Here is a 17,330-nt window from a genome sequence, read left to right on the forward strand (position 1 = left end):
CATCTATGTCGGCGAGTCTGCAAGTGGTGATTGATAGGCGAAATCGCTAAATGCAAGCAGACCGAATAAAGCATCAATTGAATGAATCCTTAGCAGTAGTAACGCCGTAAAACTCAAAACGGTTATTTATTTAGCATCATCTACGGTCCTTCACTGAAGTTTCGACATGCAACCCATTATGATCTGCAGGACGGTGTATGTATTTCTACAATTCAAGTATTTCTGCTCGTATAACTAAATTGGTTTAGGCCTTTTTTTCATAGACCATTGCGCACAGCTATATCAGCTAAGATTCAGCATAAAGCTTCCACGTTCACCACTAGGTAGGTCATAAAATTACGTAAAGGGGCGTCTACGAGCCACCAGTTAAGTTGGGAACGTACGCACTGTGGCAAGATATTTTGATTGGATGCATCCTTTTGCAGCGGCGTAAATTAACTATACCCTACTAATATCTATTTAATAGTACTGAATAATATAATATATTGGCTATAATAACTGGCGGAATTTGTTTAAAGAGGAATTCCTACGTGTATTTTAGCAGGCAGGGCGAAAGGAACAAGCTCCAGGATGTAGCTTACGTTGTTAAAATAATATGGATCATTTTCAGAAGTTTACTCGCGTGGCAGGTACGTAGATGTGAGCTATACTGGGGTCACTAAATCCTCTCTGCTCTCGAAGACTCGTATTGAAGTGATTTCCATTCGAAAACACAAATTTCTAATCTCATCTCGGATCAGGTGTTGCTGGTACGCTAACAGTGAAGAAATAGTCGTACCTTCCGATAACATATTCTTGCTAATCGACTACTTTTCTACCTCTTATTGGGTTTAGCCTAGCATCATTTCCGCAGCAGTGTCCTAAGGCTATCAAAAGCTGAAAGCTGTTAGATACCTCTGGCCGACTGAAAGTCGGCTGAAAAAGCTTTACTTTCGCTTTATTTTAATAGCTCTGTATTCTCTTCTGTTCACGTCTGTATCGTTGCATTAAGTGGACTTTTAGCCGGCTTAGCTCTACGCTTTACTGAGCCTGAAGCTAGTGTAGAGTCTGACAAGAGTCGCTCCGGGAAGAGAATAAAATCTACTTTTCGAATTTGATTGCATAAGAAAACCTTTTCATCGAGAATATCATTACACTATCCAGCTACGTATAGACTCAGTCCTTTAGACCACTGTCCGGCTAATGAAAGCATATTAAATGGGCGTTTTTCTTCCGTATTAACCTCTTTTGAATCTATTCAACTCGCTCATTGGCCTTACGCGCTCAGTCCTCCAGCTCGTTGAAAGTACTTCCTGTCCTTTTTGATGCCTTGACATCTTACACACCGTTGACTGATTATTCCATGTATAGCGTGCGTATACCTCTGTTTCGTATGACAATTACGTGATCATCATAAATAATATATCGTTCCTTCTAGTTATTGATTGATATTAACATCCGTGCTGGATATCCTGAAGTCGAGTTTGTGTGCCGGATCATCAAGATTTGCGTGCTGATCCTAGATCTGTGTGTCATTTCATAGCAGAGATTCATTAGCTTTACAGGAAATATCGAATGCATCCTTCGGATCCGAGAATCGTAGCGGCACCAAGTTGACTTGAACAGATGCATGAAATGTTCTGCTAGCGTTTAGACAAAGGAGAAGCGTAAAATGGATTTTTTTTGGTTAATCGATTCAACCCCATAAAAATCTGAAATGCTGCCTGCACGGTCCGACACATGTGTAAGGCAGATGTGTAGCAATGGAACTTTCAACGTGCTTCTAATATATATGTACGAACTCTGAGAATCTTGCTTTGTCGGAAGAATAAAGCAAGAGTTTTGTCTTTATTTGATATAATCGAAGATGAATGACCCCCCCCCCCCATATTTCGAGTTTTATATCCGGTATCGCCGTTAGGCAACCCAAGATGAATGTTCCTAAACACTGTTAGATGCTCACAGTACTTATACACTTCGGTGTCCGTCTGGCTAAGACGTTAAACCACTGAACTGATTTCAACAAATCGGCAATACCCGTAAAAACATTTGACCTAGCTATTGCTTGTAGGTAAGTAGTAAGAAAAGCGGTAAATGGCTCAGTTGAACTAACAGTAATGACATTCGAAGTAGCAGTAATAAAACCTTCTTTTTTTAAATTAAAAAAAATCCTATCCTGAAAGTTCTCTTTTTCTTGCTCGTAAATCATCGTGTTAGCGTTGTTGTGGCTCGCTACACTATGGCCATTGCCTTGAAGCTCTGTCCATTCGGATAACTTTTGATCGACATTTTATATAGTTCACCCGCTTCAAAGGATCGTCTACAACAGTCAGGGTCGACTATGGCGCGCCAAGTTACGGCTGCAGCACCCCTCGGCCAGTAGGTCTTATTCGTTTGACCTTAACCGCGTAATTTAGAACGGCAAAACTGGTGCATTATAATACAGCTTTTTCGCATGCCATGGCTATATTGACGTAGCGTTGGCAGGGATGGGTTTGTACAGGACCATAGCGATGACGTAGAAGTGTTTACTCGAAACGGATAACATTGTTGAGTAGAATTTGTTTATTGTACCAGCCGCTGTTCGAGTTCTGTGATTTGCAATGATGATAACCGATAGTGGATTGGCATATAGGCAAAATAGGCCCATTTAGGTCTGACGGAAACTGAAAAAGGTTGTCATATGTATGGTCCGGTTTTCAAACTGTTTTCTCATTGCGTGACAGACCAACACAGCTGGACCCACTTTTTTTTTTAATATATATGGAATTATCATTGTCTGATCATAGTGCAAAAATCAAATACGTGAAAAATTATGGGCAAAAATAACCTGACGCAGCTTCGGATAGTGCAAAATCGAGACAAGTCGAACCGAGCCAGTGGTCGATATAATTTCTATTGCTTCTACGAAAATTGATTACATCCATCAATTCGATCAGATATTCCTACATTTATGCGCCGATCTACTTCGAGTAACATTGTAGGTACGTGACTTCCAATACATCGCTAGCCGACATCATTTCAATTGCGATAGAAATCATATTACTTGAAGCATGAACAAACAATATTCGGAGTAGTCCGTATATTAACACGCCATAATCTGCTAGAATATATTTTTTTTTCGAACGCAATCGGTTCTATCGCATCTTAGAACAGTAATTCTATAACTAAAATATCTTAAGGATATCATAGATTTTTTTAACACAGCATCTAGTTAGGGTAATTTACGTGTCGTAGTTGTGCATAAACAATCTATAGCTACATGTGTTTTACATTAGGATATATTTTTTTTGGCCTACCTTTCAACGCACATATAATCTAATCGTTATGTTTTCAAAATATAATCCATGCCGTGGACGAATCTCAAGCAAAATACTGTGGTGTGTCTGGTACGCGCTAACGAAATAGTCTATAGTTGTCACTCGAAATGACAGAGTCATCCGGTTACGATTAGACAAGCGCTATTATAAGTGCCATTCATCAAATCCACGCATAGGTAACCCTGTGTTCAACCGCCAAGTATTATATGCCGTAAAGAGCAAAGCTGTCTGCGTTACCACCGTTGCTTGCCCCTCTACTAGCACAAATATACCTACTTGAAAAAGAGTACCATGTACATTTTGTCTGCACGCTACCATAGACGACAGCATAGATAAGCAGACAATCTTTATTTCATAATTCAGCCAGAGACACACGTCAGTGCACGAATTTATGGCTTTTCATAGTCAAAACGTGCTAGCGCCGTCTGCATCCATCCGCTATCGTCTGCTCGCGGAACGTCTTAACGAAAACAAAAAACAAACAGTCGGGTATCAAACGTCTGCTACTCAGATTTTTTTCGATCCCGAGTGCATAGTATTACGTAAAAAAAAAAAAAAAAAAAAACCAATATGTAGGTATGTCCTATACTTCCACGCGTTCTTCTATTCGATGTCCCGATGTACGCTTCGTATCGCGTTTGTCACGCAAGAATCCCTTACACTCCACAGCAGCAAAAGGAAGTGCACAGCGATCCAAAGTATTTTTTCGCGTTTCGTCCAAACAATTCTGGGCGTGATGAATATTGTTTCCGGTTACGGACTTTTGCTGCCAACGGAGTAACGTTTCCTGTGCGCGACCCAGCGAGCTGTGGTCGATTTGAACATGGCCACGTCTCAACCGAAACTTCAACCGAAGTTCACTACCATTCTGACAACTTCCTCTCGCTAGTCAGCAGTAATCCTAAATTTTTCGAGTTTCACCACAGACGTCGTTGTGTCAAAAGTATGAGATAAACTCTGGATATCTTTGTTTATCAAGGTCAATGGCGTTGCAATTCATTTCGCGGACGAGTCAGGATTTAATGTATATGTGGGTTGACACACAATCACGAATTGACTCATGTTTGTGACTATCAATTGAAGGAAAGACGAAGTTATTTGGTACAGCTAAAAAATTAGGCGCTTTTTATAGAATCGAGAAAACATTCAACTGAATCGAAGCTGTAACACAGATAATAAGAAAACATTGAAAATAATTTGGCTTTTCAATTAGCCAAATGGCTCAATTGATAGTTGTTTGTTTGCCTCCTTCTAACTGATCAGACCCCGATACCCAGTTGGCGTGTTAAAGTCTTGATCCCTATCTTGGATAATTATTGTATCACAACTTTCTCATGTGAGATCAGTCGACAGATTGACTCACAGTTTCCACGCAGATCTGCCATACACAAACACGTCACACTGGACCGCATATTCGGATAATATGCGAGTAGTATATTACTAGATATTTTCTGGTCTGCAAACATACAGATATTCATGAATGTGGAAGAGGGACTGCTCAATGCGCTGGAACACAGGCTAAGTAATGTTCCTGATAATCATTTCTAATACGCATTAGATTAGGATCAATAAATGATGGTCGTGCCCGTTTTGTTCTCTCTCTTTCCAGCTCCTTAACAAACACTTAGGTATTTTAGACTCTCGTTGGCTTTTGACAGGTGTTCACTGCCGTCACTCGTGGCACTCCCGACGTTTGTTTCTCCGAACCAATTTTTCTACAAGCCTAAAACGTACCAGCATCAAAATTTTAGTGTGTTACTACCATATGAGTCTTCTTTATCATCCTAAATACTAATAGTCCATAGAGTGCTTCTCTTTCTCGGATTAATGCTTCTTTTTTTTGAGTCGTCAACGAATGGACTTGTTATAAATACAAAGATACCAAGCTTCGTAAATTCCTTCCGCATACTTTAGTCTTTGAACTACACGTTTTGCGCTCTGTTAGCCGAATATGCTGACTCTTATCTTACTAAATATGGGTTGCCAATGTCATTAATGTACCCCCACAAAATAGAACACAATATAACTTATTCTGTCTGAAACATGACTAAAAAAGAACAAACGTTAAGTATCCAAAACCGCACCCCACAGTTTGTTAACGTCGGCTATAATAACCAAGAAGAGAAATCGATAACAGTCGCTCAAAGCAGGGCTAAGGTCCGATCTGAGCTGGAGTCAGTAAAGGTCGATTCTGCTTGTATAATTTGCTGCTCCAAGATCTCTCGAGTGAGGGCAAGAGCAAGCTGGTATCTTCAAAAGTCACCGCTAAACCACTGAGTTAGCTTATAGCAAGATATGCCGCAGTAGGTGCTGCGGGAGCGACTTCAGCAAAAGTTGTTGCTTGTATATTATTTTTTAGGTATTCACATATATAGGTGAGTTCATTAAGATGCCTTATTGTTAGCGCTACATTTGATGAGTAGGTACATCAAGATGTTAGCTGATCAAATGATGTAATACGTTGCATGATCTAAACTAAGCAATATCACAGCTGGCAGCCTTGCCAGGAAGTTAATCATAACCAATCTTAAACCCAAAGCATAGGCTTTTAATTAGTCGAAGCAATCGAAAACACCATTTTAAGGTAAGGGTATCATACATTTTGGTAAAGTCAATTATTGGTACCGACTGGCTTGCGTGAATAGAAACCGTTACCTACAGGTATCATATTATTATGCGATATTTCTTGTAACAAGCGCCGTTTAATTCGATAAAAAAAAAAAAAGGTTTACTTCTTCGAAGCAATAAGTGGGCAAATTTTCCCTTGCCGTCAGGTAACGAGCTATTCACTGTAACCCACCTAAGCCTTGTTACTAACCTACATCCGAGCGCATGCTGTCTGAACAACCTACCAGGAACATCGCCAACCACTACGTCTCGTCTCTTTCTTTTTTGTCGGTTTTCCAGTAACTAGGGGACAAAAAACAGAAACAAGCCTGTATACCCAACCCAATACGTGGGCATAAACATAGCACATTGATAGCCACATCCATATACTAACGCACATGTTTATGAAATAGCACATGAAGCTCGGAAACTCGCCAAGACCGCATTGCTTCAGCCAGTGTCACTCTATTAGCGAGTTGGCCGTATCGTGCAACGTCCTGCCATTCTCGAGCTCGGTCACACTGATGCTATTTCAGCGTTCCCATCGGCCGCTTCTTTTCCCGCTACTTCCTATGCTGCGGATATTTCCCGTATCATCTATAATATTCTCTGCATTCGTCCATTCCTTTGGCAGCTGTGCCTCTTGCTATCTAGCCTCCAACTAAAAAGTCATCACATGGCGATGCGACTGATGTTCTATGCCCGGTGTAGCCAAGAGATTCAGAGCGCGCAACATCTTCCGGGACCACACAGTTGCCGCTGACATCGGCTATCCCACCCGCGACACGTGAACAAGCACTTAGTAACGGCGGGCGGCGTCTAAGCCAGAACCAAAGCTGCGCGACGTCATCAGAATGCTGGTGTCGCGTTCTCGACGCCGATCCTCAACGCATGTGGGGGACGACGGGCGGAGAGGGGGCGTTTTCCTTTCGTTGCGATGAATGAGTATCGCTTGCTGATGTTTTGAGATAGGGACTCACTGCTTTGAGACGCTGCTTGACCACCGAAAGGGTGAGTGAGCACCGTGCGCTATTGAACGAGCCACAAGGGTAAAAGCATTTTAGGCGAAGTGGAAAACAGACCGTCACGTTAGGCTCTTCTACCAGTTGGTGGTAAGTAGAAGTGTTAGACATAGTTGAAGTGGTTAAAGTGGCAACAACTAGAGTTGACGAGTAATGAAGTAGTTTGTTACCTGGAGAGCAGACGCCCGATCAATGTTTAGATATCTGTCGGGCAGTTGCCGTAGCTATCTAACACAAAGTATACAACAGAGACTAAATGACGAGTGTGTTTTGCGACAACGTTAATAAAATCAACGGACTCATTAATTATTCAGCTGGAGCTGTATACACATAAATCTCATAATTCACTCTAAATGATGGTAAATAGCGAGCCGTAAGCAAGCGCTGTGATGTGGCGCGCAACGAGTCTCAATCCCGATTCGAACAGCGTATAGAAGTATATCTTTTTGTCTGTAATTGGCTCAGTCCAATGGGCCCGCCGATCTGACAGATTTAAACGTTCGCATTTCCGGCTCATGTGCAAGCTCTCGGTACGTTCGGATATTTCCAATATTCACTTTCTCACGACCAAATATATCGCCGAAGGGCTTTAAAGAACAAATTATTCTTTTGCCGGAACAGCGTCGATTCAACTGCGATTGCTGAAATCAGATAAACGAATGGAAATGAGTGAAAATGTCCTCAGGCGGCCGGTAAACGCTATTTGGTGTTAGCAAAGAAGCGACTAAGTCAGATTCAGTGAATAGACGTGGTCTCGCATAAATATTCATGGCTTGCACAAACCCATTTTTGTCGATAACTGTTATTTCTTCATTTCATCACACTTATTATCAAATATACGTTGCTGATGGGAACCAACGACCCCTGTTTTTAACTAGAAGATGGAGCGCTGAAGTGATTATAAGTTGAATTAAAGTTATTCTAAATACGCCGATTAATCTTTTGTTGTTCTTCCTCAATACTTCTCTTAAAAGTTGTAGAGATGTAGGTTAGTTTTCTTACGCCACTCGTCGGGAAAACTTCGGTAACTTAATGCTGATGGGCAATACATCATAGTACTATATCCGCCTCGAATATTCGCTTTTGGTTAATTGTCCGATGCCGGCTGCATTATCTATAAGCAAAACCTAAACGGCTTAGGGAAGTGACAGCATCTACAAACTATGGCAGTGCTAGAGGCCATGTCGTTCAAAGTGTAATAAAAAGGACTACCTGTCATAAATGGTAACAGCTCGTGAAAAAAAGACAATTCGATTGCTTAAACAATATTGTCGACTCAGCCGGTCAATAGACTAAAACAGTGGAGATTCTAATGTTTACGGTCGATTACGCCTTTCTTTTTTCGCTACGAAGACCACTCGCATCAGAACGAACTGCCTCTCATTCAGTAGTCACTAATTAGAAACAGATTCGAGAACACGTGCCGATCGATCGACCAATATCGGTAACGGCTCAGATAGATAAATAGAAATTAGCTTCCATCGTATGGTCTGCCACCGGAATCGTCTATGGCAGCAGAAATCACCAATTCGAAATTGCATCTCTATATCTTTTCTACATTTGTCTCTGCACTGTGACAATCAATGTCAGCTACGAAAAAATCGACCGAGAATGCGATCAGTCTCCGGAAATCGCACTATAATTAGGCCTTACAGCGTTAACGAATCATGTAAATCTCGAATGGCGCCCCGTTTTTGCGCCACGCCTGGTTCTCGGAAGGGAGTTCTGCCTGTTCAGAGACGTTCAGTGTGCCCAGCCATCCTGTCGCATTACTACGACGATAAAAATAGCAATCTTTTAATTAGTGATTACAGTTATCATATGTAGATTTTCGGACTCGTAGTAATACATCACGTAAAGTCGCCAAGACATATTTTTCTGTCTCTTCATTTGCTTTGAGGTAAGCAAGCGTTTTCTGAAGTATACTAACCGGGGCCAATTGGCAAACATGTGTTTAAATCTACTTGTATCTCGCACTAAATGAAATCCACTGATAGCACTCAAATCCCAATGCGCTCACGGAACCGACCGAGTCTCGCTCGGTTTTCTACGCACCGTACCATACAAAGTGTCCACGCACTTCTTTCGCCGCCTGTTGGAATGTATACGAACGCAAATGACATGAACGCTATATTGTCCTCGTGGCTATCGACATCGTTTCGCTGGGCGGCCGTCATCGGCAGACCCGTAGGAGCGACCAGCAGGACTCGACATAACGAAAAAACGAAACGTTGAGTCTACGAAACCCGATCTCTTCGATCTACTTCTCATTCTCGTACTGATGCCAGTGGCTGGTTATCCCATGGCTAGGCCAGTTTTGTACCAACCACACCCGTTTATGCTGCAACCGCTCCCCTATCAATTGCTGACAACGAGACCCGTAACGTGGGGGGCAGGGATAGCGGCGGAGGTGATTGCATCCCCGAACCTGCAGCATTTAGCTCGATGGAGAACGAAAGGCGGACGGAGAGAAAAAGAGAGGGGGCGTATTTGCACTTGTCTATCTAATAGCTTTGAACGACAGCCATCACTAGCAGCAGTTTTTAGGCAATCGATCATTGAGCTCATGTGATAAAATAAAAACTTTTATTAGCAAGGGGTTGTGGTCGTAGGAAAATGGAGTTGGAAAATATTTAACAGAAGATTATTATTATACAAACGAATATACTATGCAATTAAGTAATGAAATAATAGAACTCAGTCAACAGAATAAGCATTTCTAGCATTGCGGTTAGTTGTAGCATTAAAATCGAGTAGTTGTAGCAACTAGATGCCCATGAGCATTTTGGGCACATCATCGCGAGTGTGGCTAGAGAATGCGTTAACTATACAATACAGTTATATACATAACTATATAGCTATATATATATATATATATATAGCTGCGGTATGGCAGCTAGGTGCATTGGAAATGCTTTTAGCCTGGCGACAGACTGAAAATAGTTCATTGACACTTCAGTGTCCTTTCGCCTTGCGTATAATTCATCAATATGACGCTTGCAAATTTATTATTTCGTATTGGTATCGAATGGCTGTTGTTGCTCCGTTTTTCAGCAGTCAAAATTCCAGGGGCCTACCTTTATCTATAAACAGTGAGGCTCATTGTTTTTTTACTTACACAGACGTTACTCAACACTGTCTTCCGTATAATGTTTTTACCAAACAAACCGAGTTCGGACCTGTTCCGAATCCGAATTCGAACTCGCTGACGCTGGTCTGTTATGTTAAGTCTGTTATTTCATTACATCTTTCTTTTTTTTTCTTGCTGCTGTTCCAGTTGGAGCAGTTTCGTCGTCCATAATAAACCGATTGTATTGCTCAAGGCATCTGGTGGCTTCGCCACGTTGGCCTTACGCTGTCTTACCAATTCGATTACCGTTTTGGAACTTCCATTACCTTACTTTTATCTCTAAGTTACTTTAGTTCTACTACAAAGAGTGCACTAATGCGTTTTAATCATTTTGCAGCAAATACCCCATAGCTCTGTCTCGATTATGCCACACTTCCATCACCAGCGCATGCTTCTGTTGTTGACCCATTACTTCTCTATGTGTCTCCCTCAATATACTTTGTTTTTTCCACTAAAGATTTTGTACTAAAAACACTGTTTTCATATTAAGCCAAGCCTACATACCAAAAACGATCAGAGCCGCCTCAGAGATAGCCTATATATATAATAACTTAAGGGTATCGTTACGTAAACCCGAAAGGCACACGCGATTCATTTTCATAATAATTGTCACTTTGTTGCGTGTTTGATATTTCTGAAGAAGCACTCCGCTGGTCACCCTCGCGATGATCTCAAATTCGATTTAAAGCAGTATCTTCGCCACTGGAACATTACCTGGACAAAAGGCAATTTGAATAACAAGTAGATGATATAATCAATGAGCAAGCGTATGAACAAGGTCAATCACTTTTTAACCGCATCAATGGCCTGTCAGTATCCATACTTTAGTAGATCTATCCTCTGGTCCAGTACAAAGTTCATCACAGACTTCGATAAATATATTAGGAATATTTTCGCATGCGATGAGCTCGTCTAACGTTACCAGCAATATATATATGTATATATCGTATCAGAGAAAATCGCGTATGTGAGGTATCGGGTGATGTGGGGTTGGCTTCTTTAGGTAGGATGAATGAAATGCGATCGTACTAGAAAAATGTATCTTAAAAAAAAAACGGTCGCGCGAAATCCCAATACGTTGTCCTGTAGAATGAGCCGGCCAATCAGCTAACCGCACAGCCTTAAGATGGCAATACTACATACATGTGTATGAGGTGTTGTGTTACTTGAACATGAAATTGAGAAGGCGGAAATTGAACGAACATAACAACACACGATCGGGTAAAAATAGGAGAAAAGAACAGTAATATATATACGTTCAACGACCATGACGCTCAAGTTTGCGAGCTTGATACCCACGGTATCTAAATCAATACGGGAATCTAGATCGATCCGTATCGAATCAACAGACGTTTTGCTACAGTGTATAGGACTGCGCGAATTTTTACTTAGAAATTCAACGTATGAGAATGTGTAGTCGGATGCTCATATAGCTCCTGCAAACACTAAATAAAACAGTCAGAAATCAGCTAACTTACTAGCCTACAAGCTTAAACGGAGCTGAACGGTGCCCTATTAAGCGGAAATGAGTCTCGCCGATCCACTGCCATCGGGAACTGTAGAGCTGGATATTGCCAAGGAATATCTTCGAGAAAAACTTAGCCTGCCACCTACACATACTTATATTAATTTTTAGGATGGCTCATGTCCGAGCGTCATTTAAAAACGAGCTCAAAATCAAACCAGCTATCAACTTTTTAAAAAAACATTTCGCACCAGAGCATAGAAACGTTATCGCGGCGGATACAAGGTCTCAGTGTGCGATAGTCTTTAAAACGAATGGTGAAGAAATGATCCTACCAACCCTATGATGAAACGATTTACATAGAAGTGCAAAAAAAAAAGTATCTAGATCAGCTAGAAATCATTTCCGCCTTGAATTTCCGCTTAAGCCGCAGAGGGAACGTACGTGCTAGCTGATTCGACAGCGCGTACGTTCTCCGCTAGTTATGCTTATATATATATATATTTGGACTCGTCCTCATAGATAGCTATATAATCAATATTGTTAAACTGGCAATGTATGGCTGAAACATATATTCGCTCAGGTTGTAATTACGCCACAAACAGTGGGTTCGTATGCATAAATCGCCATGGCTCTAAATCTAATGTAACAAGTGTCCCGTGTAACGTAGGGTGCCAGCAACTTCATCCTTCCGCAAAAATGAGTGTAAGGAATCAGTTATTGATCGTCGGGTGTCCTATTTATAGAGAACAAAACGCCAATAAGAGACCAACGCTAAGATACAAGGCCAATTCGGCATAGTTTGTTTTAGCCACCCAGGGCACACCGAACACAGGCCAGCTCGTTGGTCAAGAGTCAGTCTAAATAATAGACTGGGTAGTCAGAAAACAGACCGCTTCTTTTCTTCAAATAAGCTACTTAGGCCAATACGCATCTATATATTGACGCGTTCGGTGATAACAATCAATTCACGTGGTGTCTTGATAAACCCGAGTTCACAAGAACTCGTAGTCCTCGCACACGCAGCAGTGCGTTTTTTTATGATCAGGCTGGGCGATTATTATTAGTATTACAATGATGTTTTTTTCATGAGTGACCTGCTGCTTCATTGGCTTTGCTTGGTAGGCGGCGGTTGTAGCGGTGGCTTTGGCAACTTACGGTAGCTTATCGTCTACCGTTCTCCGATAGCAGCGGCAACCGTAAACGGGCCATTCCGATTAATCAAACAGATAGGTAGGTAGGTACCGTTTTTCTTCTAATGCAGGACACAGGGTAACGCAGACGGATAGCCCCCTCGGACGATCGACGAAGGGGCATGCATTTTTATCGCTTCGGAGACACATGCGGACCTAAGTACTTTAATACAATCAACATTCCTGGGACCAGAGATGCGCAATGGTATGAAACTTCTAGTCTCACATAGAACAATACTGTACAAATATAAACGAGACTAACTGTCATCTAATGCATTCGGAAGAAAATACACGACAGAACGTAAAATTCATGCGATGTTTTTTACGTATACGTAATTAACGACACTACGTCGTAGAAAACGCAAGAGAAAAGAACGCTCTTTTTTTTAGGTCGCATTTTTGAATATATTACATCGATTTTTCGATAAACATTATAGAACTGGTGATATCTCGAAGTTTCGTATGAAATCGGTAGCATCAGCGCTCAACGCTACGTACACAAAGCAAATCTTATAATATTGACCTTTGGGCCAGTCGAGGTGAATCAGTCCACGCCGCTCAACACGCCTAGTCAACAACGATCGAATTGACAAAATACATAATAATGTCGTTAAATTATTTCATGTTTAACTTTAGAAAGAAGACAATGCACAAGTTAAGAGCTAAGTTCGAATTGTTTATGTTTTATTAGTATGCTATATAGTCATTGTTTCTTTCGGGCTGAATAAATTAGATAGTTATTAACTTTTCTCAAGTCTAGCGCACCCAATAGTTTCGCTTCCTTCACGGGCCACGGCGACGGGGTATACTACCTGTTTAGCCTCGGATACTCACTGAGAAAGGAGATATTTCAGTTCCGTGGAAGTTGTCTGAATGAACTTTCCACCTATGTATATTATTGATAATGGCGCGTCCTATCCTACCAGTTATTGCATACTTAGACGAACATACGTACGGGCATATTGCGCAATGTTTATTTAGCAGGTTCATTGTGTCACTTTCTTAGGTTAAACTGAACAAATATATCTACTTGCTAAACGTAACTTGTTCGATGTTAGGAGATCAATTTCATTTTTTCATCAATATGATAGTGTGTTATTGCCTATTCTTGCACCAGCAATTGTAACTATTTCCGAAACACTATCCACTGCCAAACTGGCGGCATTCAACATCGAATTCCGATTTCCTTTACCTGCATAGAAGTGTGAAAAGGTGGCCGTAAGAGCGACGAGGAAAAATCCAAGTCGTTGACGTCGCAGATCCATCGTTGTGTGAATGAACGAAAGTGTATTTATGGACGAACACTCTATGGGGGGGGGAGGGGGTAATAGATGTAAATGTCTCTTTATCGTTCCTCTGTGACTCTGCTTTTCGTCTCCTGGTAGCTTTTTGTTTTTTCTCACGCAAAAATGGCTCCCAATTTTTTGTAACTTCACACAAAGAGACAGTGCTAAAAACAGTTAAGGCTGGTAGAACAGAGATAATACCATAAGCACGCCGTCATTATCCGCACCAGCACTTCATATTTTTTACAAATTTTCGTTGATTTGCATTTCTACGTTACTGATGTTGTTTGTGTTGACGGGGCTCGCCTCTAAATGTTGCCCGCACTCCTGCCCCGCTTAGAAAACACGTACGCCATAAAAAACGAGACAGATCAGAGAACGCGGGTTTTAATTTGTGCACGTGCCGCGAAGGACACGCTGGTCGTCCTACGTGACTTTAGCTGAGCGTGGTTTCACACATGATACTTTTTACTTCGTTGTCGTCCTTCTTTCTTTCCCTGTGATTTACGCAGTGATTAGTGTACAGTGAACTGAAGGCAAATTAAATCGAGTAAAATAATTGTGTGATCTGAATTAAGTGGCTGGCTTGGACAAGCCAATAAAGCAGCTCGCAAATTTTCGTTTACGATACGAATGAATACGAAAAGTCGCTCGATGATGAAAGTCGCAGTTGGCAGAACTTCAAAAATAGAACAACACCGAACTCCGGGGAGGGAGCTCAGTTTATGGAAGAATGCCAAGTATCAGCCGAAGTACGCTTCCGTCGGTAGCAAATCGCGACTCGACTACACTTCGTCTTCCTGTTTTTCGTTTTGCCCGTGTGGGGCCGGTCACCTTTAGGGGCACTCGAAAATTCCCAACTGCTCGTATCGTAACTGTTTTTCACAGTTCTGTTTTGCCTGACGTTATTTTCTCGCTGGTGGAGCTTGGCAGAGGTAAAGGTTTTCTCTGTTCTTGCGATCAAATAAATACAAACTTTATCAATCGCAGATCGTGTCGAACGCCGCTACATAACGTTAGGTTGAGCTGGCTGGCTAACGGTCAGTGTGACACAGTTTGACTATTTACTGTATTAGATATATTATTACAATATATCAATCGATGATGATCATGGAAGAATGCTAGCTAATATTGCCTATTTGCCTTTGCACTGACATGTTTAGTTCCGAAAAGAGGGTCTGTTGCAGTGAGTGTACTGATAAACAAAATACCGCACGAGAGAATTAACTAATCAATACATGTGACGAGCAGACCACTAGTTTGATAAGCCAAACCATAGGCGAAGTACAGGGGGACTACAACTTCTGAACGAAGTCAACTGCGTTCTCTTTCCCCCTACAATTTGATCTTGTGCTTTTCCACACTTCTTTGAGCCTTTTCAGTCTCTTAGAACTGCTATCGCACATACACGCATACACAACGAAGGAAATACTCTACGCGTGTTCTTCGATATTCGAAAAGCAACAATGATGTCATAACTTTCATTTCCCGTTCTGTCGTAGCTCGATAACTGAAACAGGTTATTACACACATACAGTTTGCAACAGTGAGACAAATGAGTAAAGTAGTTGTTGCACATAAATTGTGGATAGGTTTTCGTCGCCGTACAACACAACTGCCGCACAACAAGCTGAACTAACGCACCTGATCCTTATACTGGCACGCTGCCGCACTATGGGTGAACACGGAGATGAGAGAAGATTTAGTGTAGCCTCCTATCGTAGCGCCACTGTGTATAGAGAAGATCTGGATAGGCTCACAACACCCGACGCCTCCGCCACGGTCGTAGCAACGATCCCGGTGGTGAGCAGCGCACAACTGAAGCCAACGATAGTTGACCCGCCATGCGCCGCGCAACTGAAGCTCCGCCTCCGAGTGGGCGCGGCGGCGATAGCGGGAACATTTGAATCGACCATGTGACTCTTCGAAGGCTCTGCCATTCTCAATGCGCCACTAAGCAGCCAGTTAGTCTATCTATCCCTGAACGAAAAGGCTAGGAGAATCAAATGAGCAAGTTCAGTCAACACAAACGGACAATGGACAACGGCCCGAGTGTGAAAAATGAAACCTAATCTAAATTTGCGCGCCCTGGAGTTCCCATGTGCTCTGCACTTTACCACTTCTGTAGATGAACAAACCCGTTATAATGCATTCGACGTACATAGTAATAAGATGAGATGCGTATAGTTATTGCGTGCAGTACAAAGCGTCGGCCCTTGTTGTTTACGCGGAGAGTTCACGCGAAGCGATTGCTTTTCATACAATGGTAACACTTTTCACTACATATATATATCCTATGTTTGTCGCACGCTATTTCACCTGTATAGTGGCTCCTGTATGGCCAGACAATCTTTTTTGTATACGATGATATCGCGCAATCTGCGTGCCAACATCCCGTTTCTTTGACCTTTCGGACATGGGCGTATGCCTATAGTACAATATTTGCTTGATTTAAGTTAAAGTTTCTTAATAACTTTAATTTTGACATTAAGTGGTCTGCTGATTATTATTTCCACTCAAACATAGTACTTGTGCGATTCCTGAGCCTCTCACTGATCAAACCAACTCGACGCCTATCTCAAAGCATTTCTGTATCTTTCGATTTTACGTCCGACATCGGCGTTAGGCCTCAGACGACTGGTTCCCAGCGCAGAATGCACTGCGCATATGCCTGAGTTCGGACCCAGGCTACCACGTGCAAGACTAGCAAGCAAGCATGCATGCTACCCAGTAAGCTATATGGGGAACATGGCGCCGACTGGGAATCGATCGCTTTGATGCCTCCAAGATGTAGTTTGATGCTAAATGTTTTTTTTTTTGTTTTTTTTTTTTTATTGTAGTACAAGGCAATATCCTGATGCGCAGCAAAAAAGTGTAAAGAAAAAATCTCTCTATATTATCATCATGGCCGATGACGGTTCAATTTAAAACTTTAAAACAGACGAATACAAACAGCAAACAAGTGTAGTACATAAGTGACTTTGGCTAATTTGCCACCCCGTGGACCAATTTGTATATCTACTATGATAAAAATAACTCGTTGTTCTAAGAACTAACGTTTAGTATTACGAACGTCTAAATACAAATACATTTTATCATCAGGGGAGAAAAGTACTTAGTCCCAAGTCGGAGCTGTGTTTATGGTGCAACCGCATCGCATCCATTGCGATATCCGGCGGTAAGTTCGTAAGTCGCTATATAGTGCAACGCGTTTATCAATTCTACCTTTTGCCAACTAAACGGTGTTTTGCCTACGAGCTTCTACAGTGTGAACACAGGGACTGTCTGCCCTAAAATGGCTGCCCACTGAGCTCGAGTGAGCGAGCAA

At 41.8% G+C, this 17,330-nt stretch overlaps 1 protein-coding gene across 3 annotated transcripts in view; it reads right to left on the minus strand.

The window, feature by feature from the left end:
- Nucleotides 1–16,229, minus strand: part of LOC111262976 (uncharacterized) — a 212,095-nt gene extending 195,866 nt beyond the window's left edge. Inside the window, exons 1-2 of one of the 3 annotated variants that reach the window (XM_086969392.1) lie at nt 15,647–16,228; nt 13,909–15,512 (exon numbers count right to left, since the gene is read on the minus strand). In XM_086969392.1, coding sequence (XP_086825518.1) covers nt 13,909–13,981 — 73 coding nt within the window. In that variant the 5' untranslated portion in view covers nt 13,982–15,512; nt 15,647–16,228. Of the gene's footprint in view, nt 1–13,908 lie in introns of all 3 variants that reach the window. The other 2 variants (XM_086969391.1, XM_086969393.1) reach the window with 2 other exon arrangements.
- Nucleotides 16,230–17,330: the final 1,101 nt, after the last annotated feature.

Source organism: Varroa jacobsoni, unplaced genomic scaffold (assembly GCF_002532875.2).
Source record: "Varroa jacobsoni isolate VJ856 unplaced genomic scaffold, vjacob_1.0 scaffold_720, whole genome shotgun sequence".
NCBI lineage: Eukaryota > Metazoa > Arthropoda > Arachnida > Mesostigmata > Varroidae > Varroa > Varroa jacobsoni.